The sequence below is a fragment of the Macaca nemestrina genome, chromosome 2 (genome assembly GCF_043159975.1).
Source record: "Macaca nemestrina isolate mMacNem1 chromosome 2, mMacNem.hap1, whole genome shotgun sequence".
In the NCBI taxonomy this organism is placed as follows: Eukaryota; Metazoa; Chordata; class Mammalia; order Primates; family Cercopithecidae; genus Macaca; species Macaca nemestrina.
The window spans coordinates 39,375,097-39,392,567 of NC_092126.1; the positions used below are offsets into that span (position 1 = coordinate 39,375,097).

The 17,471-nt window shown below is 44.6% G+C and overlaps 2 protein-coding genes across 7 annotated transcripts in view; one reads left to right on the forward strand and one right to left on the reverse strand.

Moving 5' to 3' along the window:
- Window positions 1-2,683: 2,683 nt before the first annotated feature.
- On the reverse strand, window positions 2,684-17,279 carry LOC105469918 (sulfotransferase 1 family member D1-like). Its single transcript, XM_011721522.3, has 3 exons — window positions 17,175-17,279; window positions 6,724-6,861; window positions 2,684-3,447 (listed from the first exon to the last, which is right to left on the reverse strand). The coding sequence occupies exons 1-3, from the start codon at window positions 17,277-17,279 to the stop codon at window positions 3,421-3,423; spliced, it is 270 nt and encodes an 89-aa protein (XP_011719824.2). The 3' UTR covers window positions 2,684-3,420.
- The window catches only part of LOC105469916 (solute carrier family 35 member G2), a 36,546-nt gene continuing 35,841 nt past the window's right edge, over window positions 16,767-17,471 (forward strand). For 3 of the 6 annotated variants that reach the window (XM_011721510.3, XM_011721513.3, XM_071090959.1), the window contains exon 1: window positions 16,797-16,921. The gene's annotated coding sequence lies outside the window, so the exon portion shown is untranslated. Of the gene's footprint in view, window positions 17,071-17,196; window positions 17,336-17,471 lie in introns of those variants that run through there. The other 3 variants (XM_011721514.3, XM_011721518.3, XM_011721515.3) reach the window with 3 other exon arrangements.

Below are 17,471 nucleotides of genomic sequence, written 5' to 3' on the forward strand. Positions count from 1 at the left end.
AGAGAGGGAGGGAGGGAGGGAGAGAGAGAGAGACAAGGAGATGATCATGTGGTGATCAGGGAAAGGTAGAGTGAAGGAATTGGAGCCTAAGGGAAGAATAAAGGGATGGCTTCTGGCTCCATCCATCTCACTGGCTTCTAGGAAGTAGCGTGGAAATGAGGGAATTTTAGATTTTTAGACTGTGCTCAATCTTTTTTCATGATCATTTATAAATTTCTTTGGGCCTCTGTCTGATACATAAGAGGGGAACACTGAAAATTTTACTGGAAGCTCTGGGCACGTAGGAGGGGCTTGGTAAGAAACCCAAGAATTCTGATTCCTGATTTTTTACTGTGGCCAATTTTAAGCATTTTGGGGGCTTTGTTTGTTTTCTTTCTAGATCTTGGAGATCTGTTTGTCCTCAAGGTTCTGAAATTTCACGAAGCTATGCTCCGGTGTGGGCAGACTAAATTTAGAGTGCTATACCGGCACTCCATAGGCCCTTTCAATCTGCAAACTCTAGGATATTGTCCTGAATTATTTTGAGGATTGTTTCCTTCCCTCTTTTTTCTCTTCGCTTTTTCTAGACTCTGTATTTGGATGTTGGACTTCCTGACAGGTCTTCTAATTTTCTTACCTTTTCTGTCCTTTATTTCATCATTTTGTCCTTTTGTTCTATGTTATAGGAGACTCTCTTTCAACCCATTTACTGTGTTTTTGTTTTTTAAATTTTTACTGTCTAACTTTAAATTTTCAAGGCTTTCTTCATGTTCTCTGGGTATTCCTTTTCATAAACACACCATTTTCCTCTTTCATTGATATAATATTCATCTCTCTGAAGATTTTTGGTGATTTATTTTCTGTTTTCTTTCTTTCTTTTTTTTTTTTTTAGAGACAGGGTCTTGCTCTGTCACCCAGGCTAGAGTACAGTGGCATGATCATAGCTCACTGTAACCCTGAACTACTGGGCTCAAGTAATCTCCTCAGCCGTTGAAGTACCTGGGATTATAGGTGTGCACTACCACACCTGGCTAATTAAAAAAAAATAAAAATAAAAAATAAGCTTTTTGTAGAGATGGAGTCTTGCTATGTTGCCTATGCTGGTCTCAAACTTTTGGCCTCATTCAACACTCCTGCCTTGGCCTTCCAAAGTGGTGGGATCACAGACATGAGCCACTGTGCCTGGACTAATTCATTCTTTCTATTTGTCATCTTAATTTAGGTGTCCTGAGTCAAAACTTTGGATGGTCCACCCTACTTAGGGCCCTCTTCTAGGAAACACAGGTAGTGAGGGAAAGGTGTGAGTCACTGGAGGTGCCCCTGAAGAAGGGAATTCTGTGAACCTAGAAAATTTAATCTTTCCCCCAGACCAAAGAGAGTGGGGATTCCTGCAGTTCAGTCCATACTGCCTCCTGGGGCTGTGTATCTGCTGAGGTTCGCTGGAGATTCTGTAGGGGAGGGTCAGGACTGACAAAGATTATTTGCTTGATCAAACTTTAGCCAAGCTCCTAACACTTCTCTTAGGCCCATTTGTACACTCCTTTGTAAAATCCAGTTTTAGCAAAGAACCTGCTAAGTTGGTTTACCAAGACCCTCCCACACTTGATATGTGATCACCCTCAAGATCTGACCAGGTTCCACATCCTCCACCATCCCCTAGGTGATGTCTGATCATCCTGGCGTATCTTCAGCAAGAATCCTGTTAGGTTGGTTTAGCCAGAATATCCTCCTTGTCCCTGATGTTTACTCTTTTTATTTATTTATTTATTTATTTATTTATTTATTTATTTATTTATGTATTTAGATTTCCTTCCTTCCTTCCTCTCTCTCTCTCTCTCTCTCTCTCTCTCTCTTTGTTGATGGAGTCTTGCTCTGTCACCCAGGCTGAAGTGCAGTGGCATGATCTTGGCTCACTGCAACCTCCACCTCCCAGGTTCAGATGATTCTGCTGCCTACGTCTCCCAAGCAGCTGAGATTACAGGTACACACCACCACACTCAGCTAATTTTTATATTTTTAGTAGAGACAGGGTTTCTCCATGTCTCTGAGGAACTTGTAGGTCCAGAGGGGTTAATTGGTTTGCTCAAGGTCACACAGCTACTAAGCAGCAGAGCTAACAATAGAACTCAAACCTTCCATCCCTCCTCAGGAGCCTGTGCCTAACACCACCTGCTGTGTGGGCAGGCTGCCAGTCTGCATGTCCGCATCTCCTTAAAGATCATTAACGTGGTTCATAAACCACCTTCCTGCTGAAGAAGATTTCACTCTAATTTTATCACATTTGTTATTATTACATATAACATTAAATACCCACAGTGAGCAGTCACATCTTTTATTTTACTTATTTATTTATTTATTTTTGAGACAGAGTCTTGCTCTGTCGCCCAGGCTGGAGTGCAGCCGCGTAATCTTGGCTCACTGCAAGCTCCGCCTCCTGGGTTCACGCCATTCTCCTGCCTCAGCCTCCCGAGTAGCTGGGACTAGAGGCTCCTGCCACCACGCCTGGCTAATTTTTTGTATTTTTTGTAGAGACGGGGTTTCACCATGTTAGCCAGGATGGTCTCTTATCTCCTGACTTCGTGATCCGGCCATCTAGGCCTCCCAAAGTGCTAGGATTATAGGCATGAGCCACCGTGCCCAGCCCCGAGCAGTCACATCTTGAGTTTTAAAATGAAAGACTCTTTCTGGATTAATGGAGAGAGAAGTTACTCTGCATTTAGGAAATTTGGTGGCAGGCTGATTGTTCTTTGCCATTAGGCCCCCAATACTTCCACTGGGCCTAGCTCTGGTGATTCCTCACGGCAGATTCCCTCCCCACTGCCATGCCTTTTGTTTGTATTTTCACAGTTAAATCTGAGCAGAGGACTCCTAGGTAGTAGATTTTAGTGTATCAGGTGCAACTACTGGATATTATTTAAACATTTTTTTTTTCTAGAGCACAGATCAGGAGTCAAAAGGGATCTTGATGCAGAAGTACTGACCACAGGAAAGAGTTGCCAAGATTAAGTTGTTTCTGTTTTGCATTATTTTTTTATTTTTTATTTTAATTTTTTTTAGTATTCTGTCCAATAAATGCTTGTTGAGCAGTAAGTCAAATCAGATTTGGTAGATATCAGAGGTGGTGAATATTTGCTGTTCTGGGCCACTCAACACAAATTTCCTCTTTTCTTAGAACTGGTATCTAATATTTATTCCCAGGGTCCACGTACCTCAGGGAAATCTGATGCTATCCCTCTTCTGCTTTAGAAATGGGATATTGATATGGGATATGAAGCTATCTTAAGCTAATAAACACCACCCTTATAACCACAATGATTGGACAGGGAAGAGAAAGTCCAACCAGACTCAGCTCTGGACTTCGGTTCATCACTCGGAGTGGAGAAGTGCTCGTCTTCCTTTCATGTGAACAAAGAAGCCTGTGGATCCAGGAGCCTTTGATAGTCATCTTAGAATGACAGTGAAAGAAGCCTGCCAAGAATGAAACCAACAATGAAGAAGTAGAATTGAGAAACAGAGAGAAACTTGGGTCTTGATCTCGTCATTTTAGGAGCTAAATAAAGCCTGGCCTGGAGCTCTGGACTGTTCAATTACATGAACACTTATATTCCCCTATTGCTCAAAACAGCCTGTTTTACTTAATTTAAAATAATATATCAAGGTCAGTCTCATGCCTGTAATCCCTTTGGGAAGCTGAGGTGGGCAGATCACTTGAAGTCAGGAGTTCAAGACCACCCTGACCAACATGGCAAAACATACAAAATACAAAAAATACAAAAAATTACCCAGATGTGGTGGCAGATGCTGTAATCCCAGCTACTCAGGAGGCTGAGTCAGGAAAATTGCTTGAACCTGGGAGGCGGAGGTTGCAGTGAGCCAAGATAATGCCACTGCACTCCAGCCTGTGTGACAGAACATGACTCTGCCTAAAAAAAAAAAAAAAAAAATTTACGTATTCTTCTCTTTTCCATTTCTTTGTATATGACCTTCTCTACAGTCAGACACAAGTATCTACCAACCACTGGGGATGGCAGTGGAGATTAGTACTCCTAAAAAAATAGAATTAATTTAGGAAAAAGAAGAGTCAAAGTTTAGCTTTTTACTTGGGTGCAGAAAGGGTAAAAAGGGGAGATAGTGGAGTAAGTAGCCAGACTCTTGTATCACAATTTTAACCTTCAGGCAGAAATTCCATGAAGGCTATTAAATTGACTGTGAAGAAAGCTGAAAGTAGAGGGTCTTGGATTCCACTCCCTGTTTGGAAATATGACAGGAGAAAGCCTCACAGGGTGGCTCTGCACCAATACAGGATGGCTAAAGCAGAGTGAAAGAGCAACACGGCACAGACAAACAGAGTGAGGCCTGAGTTGACAGTCCTGATTCTATTCAGGCTTTAGCATGGTATGGAAGGGACTCACAGGTTGCACTGTTAGGTACTTAGAAAGTAGCTGATGGTGCTAGCTAGTCTGGCAGAAGGTTATCCTGGTGGCAACAAAGTGACCTTGTAGCCAAACCTACAGGCAAATTACCTGGGTTGGCAATTCTCTGGGAGTCACAGCCAGACATCAGGGCGATCAACAGTGCCAGTGTCAACCAAGCAGGGACAGAGATAATCTGCCCTGTTGCATTGACTTGAGTTTCCCTCATATGATTTAAAATATTTTAAATGTACTCATGTTTTTCTCTGAGAGTACCGTGTACTATGGGTGGTGACACACTTGACATTTGTGTTTGCATTTTTCAGCCAAAAAAAATATTTTTTTTTAAAGACAAGGTCTTGGTCTGTGGTCCAGTCTGGAATGCACTGGCATGATCCTAGCTCATTGCATCCTTGAACTCCTGTGCTCAAGTGATCCTCCTACCTCAACCTCCTAAGTAGCTAGGACTACAGGTGTGTGCCATCACACCTGACTGTTTTTAACTGTTTTATTTTTTGTAGTGATCAGGTCTTGCTATGTTGCCCAGGCCAGTCTTGAATTTCTGGTCTCAAGTGATCCTCCTGCCTCAGCCTCCCAAAGTGCTGGGATTACAGGTGTGAGTCACTGCACCTGGCCCAAGTTAACGTTTTTTTATTGTGGTGAAATATGCATAAGATAAAATTTACCATTTTCACCATTTAAAAATTTGTAAACTTCATTTTATTATTTAATTTGTAAGACTAATAAAAATACCATGAAAAGCAATTAAAATCATAAAGATAGTATTGTGGGTTTTTTTTTTTTTTTTTTTTTTTTGGAGACGGAGTCTCACTTTGTCGCCCAGGCTGGAGTGCAGTGGCCGGATCTCAGCTCACTGCAAGCTCCGCCTCCTGGGTTTACGCCATTCTCCTGCCTCAGCCTCCCGAGTAGCTGGGACTACAGGTGCCCGCCACCTCGCCCGGCTAGTTTTTTTGTATTTTTTAGTAGAGACGTGGTTTCACCGTGTTAGCCAGGATGGTCTCAATCTCCTGACCTCGTGACCCGCCCGTCTCGGCCTCCCAAAGTGCTGGGATTACAGGCTTGAGCCACCGCGCCCGGCCGGGGTTTTTTTTTTTTTTTTTTTTTTAGATGCTGTCTCGCTCTGTTGCCCAGGCTGGAGTGCAATGGCGTGGTCTTGGCTTATTGCAACCTCTGCCTGCCGGTTCAAGTGATTCTCCTGCATCAGCCTCCCAACTAGCTGGGACTATAGGTGTGTGCCACCACACCTGGTTAATTTTTATATTTCTAGTAGAGACGGGGTTTCATTATGTTGGCGAAGGAGATTCAAACTCCTGACCTTGTGATCCACTGCCTCGACCTCCCAAAGTGCTGGGACTATAGGTGTGAGCACCCGGCCTGTATTGTTTTTTTCTATGTAGACTTTGGAATTCTTTGATTATTGTATTATAAACCATTAATCCGAGTAATTAAGGAAACATCACTAGAGAATTTTCTTTCACTAAATGTTTAAAGGAATTTCTTTTCTTTTAATTTAGATGCTAGTTAAAAGAGATGGAGAAAGAGTAGGTCCTTTTTTTTTTTTTTTCCTTTGAGACAGTTTCGCTCTTGTCACCCAAGCTGGAGTGCAATGGCGCGATCTCGGCTCACTGCAACCTCTGCCTCTTGGGTTCAAGCAATTACCCTGCCTCAGCCTTCTGCGTAGCTGAGATTACAGGCTCCCACCACCATGGCTGGCTAATTTTGGTATTTTTAGTAGAGACAGGGTTTCACCACGTTGGCCAGGCCAGCCTTGAACTCCTGACCTCAGGTGATTCACCCTCCTTGGCCTCCCAAAGTGCTGGGATTACAGGCATGAGCCACTGCACCTGGTGAGCAGGTCCTTCTTAGATTTCTGATTGAAACTGCAGTGTAGACCCTTTCATTTTCTTTTCATAATCTTCAAATTTCTCATACTAAGCGACAGAGAATTGATTCTTCCAGTCTGCAGAAATATCCTTTCTTATGAAGGGAGACAGAATGGTCCATCTGATTATTTTCCATAGTGGTATAATTTCCACTAGGATTCTGCTTTATCACATCAGAAGAGCTATACTAGAAGATTTTTCCCACAGTTTCTTCTGGCATTTCTTTTTCTATTTAACAGCTTCTGAATTCCACACTTTGAATTCTCTTTCATGTCTTCATAAAAATAGGTAAAAGATACAAAACCCTTTCCTCTTCTCCCAGCAGTTTCATACCATAAAAGATACATCATAAAAGATACATCAAAAAAGATACAAAACCCTTTTCCTCTTCTCCCAGCAGTATAGTCATACCAGAAACCAAAACACACCTTTACAGCCATGAATTTATCCAGGAACTCCTCCCAGCTTTCAGGCTCTGGGTGCCTTTTTGCCAACTGGTAGAAATAATAAGACACAGCCACATCTTTGGTATTCCATGCCATGTAGATTATCCTGCAGTCATTCTTCTGAAATAAAGAATGGAGAAGTTGAATGTGTAGGTATGTTTTCACCAATCAAGGAGATTGCATGTTTTTATTTCATTTATTTTTATTTTTTATATATTTTTTGAGATGGAGTCTCACTCTGTCACCCAGCCTGGAGTGCAGTGGCGCGATCTCAGCTCACTGCAAGCTCTGCCTCCCAGGTTCACACCATTCTCTTGCCTCAGCCTCCCGAGTAGCTGGGACTACAGGCGCCCGCCACCATGCCCGGCTAATTTTTTTTTTTTTTTTGAGACGGAGTCTCGCTGTGTCTCCCAGGCTGGAGTGCAGTGGCGCGATCTCGGCTCACTGCAAGCTCCGCCCCCTGGGTTCACGCCATTCTCCCAACTCAGCCTCCCAAGTAGCTGGGACTACAGGTGCCCGCTACCACGCCCGGCTAATTTTTTTCTATTTTTAGTAGAGACGGGGTTTCACCGTGTTAGCCAGGATAGTCTCGATCTCCTGACCTCGTGATCCACCCGCCTCGGCCTCCCAAAGTGCTGGGATTACAGGCTTGAGCCACCGCGGCCGGCCTAATTTTTATATATATATATTTTTAGTACAGACGGGGTTTCACCATGTTAGCCAGGATGGTCTCGATCTCCTGACCTCGTGATCCACCCGCCTCGGCCTCTCAAAGTGCTGGGATTACAGGCGTGAGCCACCACGCCCGACCAGCGATTGCATGTTTTTCAACTGCTCAATACCACTTGTGAGTCTGGGAATTATAAATTCCATGAAAGGCACTTGGTTTGTATATTGCAACCCATTTAAATTTCTCTGCATCCCCATTGTTACAGACCAAATCCAGTGTTTCACAGATCCGGTTTTGGGATAGATGGATGTCGGAAGGTCGTTTGGTTGTGCCTCAGGCAACCCCACCTGAGGGACCACTCCTTAGCAATGCTCCAGAGGAGGAGAATACGCTGAACATTCACTCATTCCCTCCTGAAGCTATTCTGCTTCTTGTCAATTTGAGGAGATTTTTCTGAAGTGCAATTTTTTATCTTCCTTTGTTTCAAGCTTTTTCAACTCCACCCCTGCTTTATCTCATTCAAATTGATTGATTGATTGATTGATTGATTGAGATGGAGTCTCACTCTGTCGTCCAGGCTGGAGTGCAATGGCATGATCTTGGCTCATTGCAACCTCCGCCTCCCAGGCTCAAGCGATTTTTCCCGCGTCCGGCCTCATTCAAGTATTTTTTATTTAAAAAGATTACAGGGTGGGCTCAGTGGCACATGCCTGTAATCTCAGGACTTCGGGAGGCCAAGGCAGGTGGATCACTTGAGGCCAGGAGTTTGAGACCAGCCTGGCCAACATGGTGAAACTCCCATCTCCACTAAAAATACAAAAAAGTAGCTGGGCATGGTGGCACAGGCCTGTACTCCCAGCTTCTCAAAGAACCTCTTGAACCTGGAGGTTGCAGTGAGCTGAGATCAAGTCACTGCACTCTAGTCTGGGTTACAGAGTGACTCTGTCTCAAAAAAAGAGAAAAAGACAAGACAAGAAAAGGAAAGGGAGGGGAGGGGAGGGGAGGGGAGGGGAGGGGAGGGGAGGGGAGGGGTGGGGAGGGAAGGGAAAGGAAAGGAAAGGAAAGGAAAGGAAAGGAAAGGAAAGGAAAGGAAAGGAAAGGAAAGGAAAAAAGATTATGGTTATGGCTCAAACTATTTGGCAAAAGACAATGACAAAATTATAGGCTGTGCACGGTGGCTTACGCCTGTAATCCCAGCACTTTGAGATGCCAAGGCAGGCCTCCCAATCACCGATCACCTGAGGTCAGGAGTTCGAGACCAGCCTGACCAACATGGTGAAACTCCGTCTCTACTAAAAATACAAAAATTAGCCAGGCGTAGTGGCAGGCGCTTGTAACCCCAGCTACTTAGGAGGCTGAGGCACAAGAATCACTTGAACCCAGGAGGTAGAGGCTGCAGTGAGCTGAGATAGCACCCCTGCACTCCAGCCTGGGCAATAAAGTAAGACTCTCAAAAAAAAAAAAGTTATAATAAATTTAGCTTAAATACTTCAGTTGGCTTTATTTGTGATTCTAGAATCAAGACAACACTTTATTCCATAAAATAGAGTAAGTGTTCCCCCATTTTTGTTATTTTTAAGTGAACAGTTCTATGGCATTAAACACATTCACATTGTTGTTCAACCATCACCACCACCCATCTACAGAACTCTTCTGTCTTTCCCAACGGAAACTTGGTACCATTAAACACTAAGTCCCCATTCTCCACCCCAGCCTCAGTACCACCATTCTACTTTCTGTCTGTATGAATTTGACTACTCTAGGTACCTCATATAAGTGGAATCATAAAGTATTTGTCCTTTTGGCCTATTTCACTTAGTATAATATTATTAAGGTTCATGCATGTAATAGCATGTGTCAGAATGTCCTTCCTTTTCAAGGCTGAATTATATTTCATTGTCTGTGTATACCGTACTTTTTAAATTCATTCATCCATTGACAAACACTTGAGTTACTTCCACATTTTAGCTATTGTGATTAATGCTGCTATGAACACGGTGTACAAATACCTGTTCAAGTCTCTGGTTTCACTTCTTTTGTTAGTGTATCATAAGTAAAATGACTGGATCAGGCTGGGCACAGTGGCTCATGCCTGTAATCCCAGCACTTTGGGAGGCCAAGGTGGGCAGATCATCTGAGGTCAGGAGTTCGATACCAGGCTGGCCAACATGCTGAAACTCCGTCTCTACAAAAATTAGCTGGCATGGTGGCACATGCCTGTGGTCTTAACTACTCTGGAGGCTGAGGTGGGAAGATCACTTGAACCTGGGAAGCAGAGGTTGTAGTGAGCTAAGATCATGCCATTGTACTCCAGCCTGGATGACAGAGCGAGACTCTGTCTCAAATTGAAAAAAAAGAAAAAAGAAAAAAAGAAAAGGAAGTAAAATTACTGGATGATATGGTAAATCTGTTTTTAATTTTTTGAAGAATCATTACACCAGTTTCCCAGTGGCTATGATGCACGACTTTTTACTCCTTAGTTCAGTTAAAATCCAGAGTATTGTCTCAGGACCAGGAAAAATTAGGCATGCAGACACATTGAAGGGTAAGGAGGGCAGATTTATTGCGTGAAAAGAAAACTCAGCAAAGAAAGAGGGGGTCCTGCCAACAGGATCTCACCTCACAGATTGAATACCAGGCCACCACACATGTGCTGAAGAGGCCAGGCTCCTCCCCTTATATAAAGTGTGAATTCCCGGTGGCTCCACCCCACTCTCTCAGGGCACAGGCATTGCAGGCATGCCCAGGGAAGACTCTGGGCAGGTTCCCTCATCTGCACAAAGGCATCTGATATTTGGGATAGTGAGAGATTCTCTGGGAACCCTCGCTTATTTGCCTCCTGTATCTATCAGCTATAGCATTTTACAGTTCCCACCAGCAATGCCAACAACGCCAATTTCTCCACATATCCTTGCCAAGAATTGTTAATTTTTGGTGTTTTGATAATATTTTTCCTCATGAATATGAAGGGGTATTTCATTGTGGTTTTTAATTTGCATTTCCCTAATAATTAGTGATGTTGAGCATCTTTTCATGTGCTTATGTGCTTATTGGCCATTTGTATATATATCTTCCCTTTTTTTTTTTTTTTTTTTTTTTTGAGACAGAGCCTCCCTCTGTCACCCAGGCTGGAGTGTAGTGGCATGATCTTGGCTCACTGCAACCTCTGCTTCCTGGGTTCAAGGGATTCTCCTGCCTATAGTCCCTCCCTAGTAGCTGGGACTACAGGCACGTACCACCACGCCTGGCTAATTTTTTGTATTTTTAGTAGACATGGGGTTTCACTGTGTTAGTCAGGATGGTCTCCATCTCCCAACCTTGTGATCTGCCCACCTTGGCCTGTCAAAGTGCTGGGATTACAGGCGTGAGCCACCTTGCCTGGCCTTTTTTTTTTTTTTTTTTTTTTGAGACGGAGTCTTGCTCTGTCACCCAGGCTGGAGTGCAGTAGTAGCATGATCTTGGCTCACTGCAACCTCTGCCTCCTGGGTTCAAGTGACTCTCCTGCCTCAGCCTCCCAAGTAGCTGGGATTACAGGCACCTGTCACCATGGCTGGCTAATTTTTGTATTTTTAGTAGAGACAGTGTTTCACCATGTTGGCCAAGCTGGTCTCAAACTCCTGACCTCAGGTGATCCGCCCGCTTCAGCCTCCCAAAGTGCTGGGATTACAGGCGTGAGCCACCACACTCAGCGCATTTATATATCTTCTTTAGGGAAATGTCTATGCAAATCCTTTGCCTGCCCTTCCCCTCCGGCTTTTTTTTTTTTGAGACAGGGTCTCACTCTGTTGCCCAGGCTGGAGTGTACTGGCTCTATCTTGTCTCAGTGCAACCTCCTATTTCTGGATTCAAGTGATCCTCCCACCTCAGCATCTCAAGTAGCTGGGAACTACAGGGACATCCAGCTAATTTTTTTATTTTGTGGGGTAGAGATGCCCAGCTAATTTTGTATCTATAGTAGAGACAGGGTTTCACCATGTTGGTCAGGCTTGTCTCGAACTCCTGATCTCAGGTGATCCGCCCGCTTAGGCCTCCCAAAGTGCTGGTATTACAGGCGTGGGCCACTGCACCCAGCCTATCCTATGTTTTCTTCTAAGAGTTTTATAGTTTATGCTCTTATATTCGGGTCTTTGATCCATTTTGAAACTCCACACAGTCAATAATCCACACACAACTTTTGACTCCCCCCAAACTTAACTATTAATAGCCTACTGTTGACTGAAAGTCTTACTGATAACAGAAACAGTTGATTATCACACATTTTATATGTTATATGTATTTGGTGTGTATTCTTACAATAAAGTCAGTTAGAGAAAAGATAATGTTAGTAAGAAAGGTAATCCACCCGCCTTGGCCCCCCCAAGTGCTGATATTACAGGCATGAGCCACTGTGCCTGGCCGCAGTTATGATTTAATACTGCATCTTCATGTTTGTTTATATTTCTCTTGACTGCTAATGGTGACATATACAATCTGTGTTTGCTTAAGTTTTGATAAGTTTTTTTTTTTTTTCAGATGAAGTTCTGCTGTTTCACCCAGGCTGGAGTGCAGTGGTGCGATCTTGGCTTACTGCAAACTCTGTCTTCCAGTTTCAAGTGATTCTCCTGCCACAGCCTCCCGAGTAGTTGGGATTACAGCCACCTGCCACCATGCCTGGCAAATTTTTATATTTTTAGTAGAGACGGGGTTTCACCATGTTGACCAGGCTGGTCTCAAACTCCTGACCTTGTGATCTGCCCGCCCTCGTCTCCCAAAGTGCTGGGATTACAGGTGTGAGCCATGGCGCCCGGCCCAGTTTTGATAAATTTTGACTTTTTTTTTTTTTGAGAGAGTCTTACTCTGTCACACAAGTTGGAGTGCAGTGGCGCAATCTGGGCTCACTGCAACCTCCACCTCCTGGGTTCAAGTGATTCTCCTGCCTCAACCTCCTGAGTAGCTGGGATTACAGATGTGCACCACCAGGCCCGGCTAATTTTTATATTTTTAGTAGAGATAGGGTTTCCCCATGTTGGCCAGGTTGGTCTCGAAGTGATCCACCCACCTCAGCCTCCCAAAGTGCTGGGATTACAGGTGTAAGCCACCACAACTGGCCTGATAAATTTTAATGTTTTATAATAGATCTGTGTATATTTTATGATAGTAAATGATAGAATGGACTAGTATCTACATATATTTTATGCATTCATGACGTACCTAACTTTTTCTTATTTTTTTTCTGTATTTCTAGGCTATATGGTTTGCAAATTTTTTCAAATGGTCACCAATTTTCAAAAACTTTTCCAATATATTTACTGAAAAAAAAAGGCCCACATATAAGTGGATCTGTCTTGTTCAAACCGATGTTGTTCAAGAGTCAACTGTATTGAGTTTTGTATCTGATTATGAGAGTGAAGTCGATGATGTTGATAAGAGGAAATAAGTATCTCCAGAATGGTAACGAGGAACTCTGGTAACTTATTCAGGGCTTTGAGGATTCTAGTTCTTTTCTGGGATCAGAAAACGGGACTTTTTACTTAAATAAAAATTGTGAGTATATGAAAACTCAGACTAAAATACATTTTAAGAATCTTTTCTGGTATCTCTTTGTATAGGAACAGCAAGACATTTCACTTTATTTTTTGTTTTGTTTTTTATTTTTTTTTATTTATTTTTTTTTTTTCCTGAGACAGAGTCTTGCTGCAATGCCCAGGCTGGAATGCAATGGTGTGATCTCAGCTCACTGCAACCTCTGCTTCCTGGGTTCAAGCGACTCTCCTGCCTCAGCCTCCCGAATAGCTGGGATTACAGGCACATGCCACCACGCCCAGCTAATTTTTGTGTTTTTACTACAGACGGGGTTTCACCATATTGGCCAGGCTGCTCTCGAACTCCTGACCTCAAGTGATCTGCCCACCTTGGCCTCCCAAAGTGCTGGGGTTACAGGCATGAACCACTGTGCCGGCTGACATTTCACTTTATTTTTTAAGTTAAAGAAACATTTCAGCTGCCTTGCTGTCATTTTCAAAAGAAACACTAGTTTGGTGTCCACAAAAAATACTGGAAAGCAATATACATCTTAACCGAAGTTGTTTTGAGAGGTACCTATAGTGGATATTTTCTTTTTTCACCTGCCCATCACTATATGGTTTCTTCTGGTAAAACGAATCTTGATTTTCTTTTGGAGGATGAGCTCTCCCCTATTCTCTGTCTCTAGATTTTTCTTTTTTCTTTTTTTTGAAATGGAGTTTTGCTCTTGTTGCCCAGGCTGGAGTGCAATGGCATGATCTGGGCTCACCGCAACATCCGCCTCCTGGGTTCAAGCGATTCTCATGCCTCCACCTCCTGAGTAGCTGGGATTACAGGCATGTGGCACCACGCCTGGCTGATTTCTTTCTTTCTTTCTTTCTTTTTTTTTTGAGACAGAGTCTTGCTCTGTCGTCCAGGCTGGAGTGCAGTGGCACGATCTCGGCTCACTGCAAGCTCCACCTTCTGGGGTCATGCCATTCTCCTGCCTGAGTTTCCCGAGTAGCTGGGACTACAGGCATCTGCCACCACGCCTGGCTAATTTTTTTTTTGTATTTTTTAGTAGAGACAGGGTTTCACCGTGTTAGCCAGGATGGTCTCGATCTCCTGACCTCATGATCCGCCCGCTGCAGCCTCTGAAAGTGCTAGGATTACAGGCGTGAGCCACCGTGCCCGGCCCTAATGAGACGGGGTTTCTTCATGTTGGTCAGGCTGGTCTTGAACTCCCGACCTCAGGTGATCTGCCTGCCATGGCCTCCCAAAGTGCTGGGATTACAGTCATGAGCTACTAAGCCTGGCCCTGTCTCTAGATTAAGGTATATGAATTTGCCAATGAGACATAAACTTAAGATTTTATTGGAACTACTGGGAAATAAGTGCTCTGCTTATTTTGGAATGGTTAGCTATAAAGATGATATAAGTTGAACATTGGGGAAAGGTGGGGAGGTGGCAAGAAATCACTATGTGAGAACAAACTCTTTGAAGTCAACCAAGAGGAAAGGAGAGATCATGTCCTGATGTCAATGTTTGCATTCGTGAATCTAGTCATATCTGAAGTTACCTATCTATGGATTTTTCAGTTATTAAGCCAAATACACTCCTTTTCTTAAATCAGTCTAAGTTTTTGACACTTGTAAGGAAAAGCCCTATGTATCATAGCACAAAATAATTTCATTTATTAAACATCACAAAAAGTCTAAAAATCCTCTTTCATATCTTTCTATACCTTGGTGTCACTCAGAATGTCAGCTGTGCTAAATCCCTAGTCTCACTCTCTCAAAACTCCCAGAAACCATCTCTCCTAAAGTCAGCTCATTCTAGGTCTTTTTTTCTTACGCCCTTACTCAAACTTTGCTGGTTGTCTTCCTTATCCCCACCCCATCCCACCTTCTCCAAAACAAAAAATCTAACTGAGCCTTGCAGATCAGCCTAGCCTTCTGAAGCTCCTTTTGCTTCTTTACCTCTACTCCTTATTGAGATCAGCACACTTAATGCCTGTTTGAACAACAAATGATCCTTTCTCTTTGGAAGGGTGAAAGTATGGAAATATTTACATGTTAAATGTTCTGTTCTGGTCTCATTTGTATTCAGTACAAATAGTGTGTTTGCTTGGACATTAATTTTATTTGCAAATAGCTACAGCTGGGGGTCCCTTTGGGTAAGTCTTGCTAAGATACTGCATTGGTGGGTTTTTTGTCTGTTCATTTTGTTTTTGTTTTGTTTTTTAAGGGGATGGGGAAGGAATCAAAGTAGTCAAATCAGTTTGGTTGTTTTTACAAGCCTGAGAAATGGTCAAATTCTGGATTCAGACCAAGCACACCATAGTGTGCTAGAGGCAATTTAATGACTTCCCGCCCTCTTGCCTTTTTCCCCCTCTTTGGGAACATTCTTGGATTTTCTACAGAAACAGCCAGAGGCTCTCAATTGACAATTGCCTCACTCAGCAGTTTCTTGTTAGCACATTTATCAGCCACTGTTCCCAGGACTCTCTTAAGTGTCCTAAGAATACTGACTCATTCAAAAGCAGCCCAGTTGTAGTTGGGAGAGCACCAGCACTTGCTCTATAAAGATCTAGATTGTCTCTCTACCTCAAGAGGAATCCAAAGTCCTATTATGCTGGACTCTCAAATGATCCCCAGCCCTTTGGTGCTCACACTGTTTATGAGCAGTCTGAATTCCATTCTTGGGTCTACCTAAACCGGCACCCTCGGGCTATGGGGCCCAGTGGGGAGACCACCTAACATGCTGGCTGCCTGGAGCCCAGGGAACTGTCAAGATGGCTCTGGAAGACTTCTCACCTTTTAAAAGCCCCATATTTCTTTTACATATCTTTTAGTCTTCATGAATTTTGCCAACCACAACGGACTAAAATCTATTATAGTGTCCTGGAAAGGTGGGGGAAAAGATGGGATAGTTGAATAGAGTTTAATGAAGGGACTATTTAAAAAGGTGTGGATGGGGTTAAAGGAAACCTCTGGGCGTTATTACCCACCCCAGGCCTGAAGCGGCAAGTGTAGTTACTGGTAACCAGAACCTGGAGAAAACTGCAGGAGAGGGCCACAGGATGGGAGTAATGGCTTTCAGATGAAGAACATAGCCACTGCTAACAGGGTGGCCCGCTGGGGATGCAGGGGAGGTCCTGAATCACATTCTGCCTTCAGATCTGCTGGTGCCTCCCACTTGCCAAAACCAATTGAAAGCCAGATTATAGTTGACGTAGCCCATAAAGGTCAGTCCTGAGTCACAGAGTGGAGTGGACAGTGGGTCTGAAGGGACAGAGGAAAAAGCAACAGGCAACTCCTGTTTTTTCCCCACAGTCAGCACCTTGGTTCAGCCCTCACACTTTCTTGCCTGTTCCCTGGACCCATCAAATCCACCGCTTTTGATGACCAGTCTGTTTCCAAGAGGCTATATTCATTCCACTTGGGACTGCGGCATATGGACCTGGGTAGAAGAACCAGGTGTGCATTGTCAAGACCCTTCCTTCAGAGACCTCATCAGTAAAATGTCGGGTGGACTCGGGATGCCCGAAGACTTTTCCGGACCAGGATTTTCCGATGCTGGACACATGTTTAAACATCAAGGAATCGACTTGCGACTTTTAAGCATAAACAATGGGTGGAAATGGACAGAAACTGCCTCCCTGCCCACTTGCAGCGGACTACATAGCCCTGGCAGGCAATTTCTTCAAACAGGCGCCCTCCAAGGGCGTAAGCTAGAGGGGCCCGGGCAGGCGCTTTCCCGTACTTTGACCCTCCCACCTCGCGGGTAGAGGAAGTCCTTCAGTTCAGTCACAACCCTCGGCGCCCCCGGCAGTCTCCGACTCCAGCGCGAGTCAGGTTGTGGGGCGGGGAGGGGGTGGTGGCGGCGGAGAGCGCAGGCGCAGAGTCTGCGCCGGCGGCGCCCCTCTCTCTCCGCACCCCTCCGGGCAGCGCCCGCCTTGATTTTCTCAGGCGAGTGCACGCCCGCCTCAGTCGCCTCTGGGGGCACCTTCCTCGCCGCGACACGCAGGTAACCGGGCCCCGGGAGCCGGTCGGCGGCGGCGGACTGGGACCTTGACCCTGCCTGCCCGGCCGCCCCACAGGGGAATGAGAGCGGATCCCGAACTCCACACACCCGCGTTTAGCCGCCACACCTAAGGGGCAGAACAGTCTTTTTGGGTAAGGGCCGGGTTGGAGGCGACGCGCCCCGCCCGCTTTGCAGACCTCGGGGTGCTCTGCACAACGCCTGAAAGGCCGTGGGGCCCGCATTTCTCTGCGCTCACCTCCTGGAGAACCGGGACACGGGGACGGCAGGGCCAGCATCGGCTACGGCCCGGTTTCCTGTTTCTTTCCGCTGTCGCGTGTCTGGGCCCTCCTGCAGCGTCCATGATGAAAGCCAGGGGCTGTTGCTTTCCTCTCGCCCAGTAGCCCACCCAAGCAAGGGGTGAGTCCCTGTGGCGTCATGGAATCAATTTCAAATACAAGTTTTAAAAAAGGCTGGATGATTTTAGAAATATGGTCAAGAATTTGTATTTTCCATTACTCTCTTGTCTCATGTCCATGACTCTTGAACGCCAGTC

Coding starts and splice junctions, on each gene's coding strand:
- LOC105469918 (XM_011721522.3), bottom strand. CDS start 17,279: ATGGACGCTGCAGGAGGGCCCAGACACGCGACAGCGGAAAGAAACAGG. Junction 6,862..17,174: donor GTGTCCCGGTTCTCCAGGAG/GTGAGCGCAGAG, acceptor TCTTTATTTCAG/AAGAATGACTGCAGGATAAT. Junction 3,448..6,723: donor ATAAATTCATGGCTGTAAAG/GTGTGTTTTGGT, acceptor CATTCTTGGCAG/GCTTCTTTCACTGTCATTCT.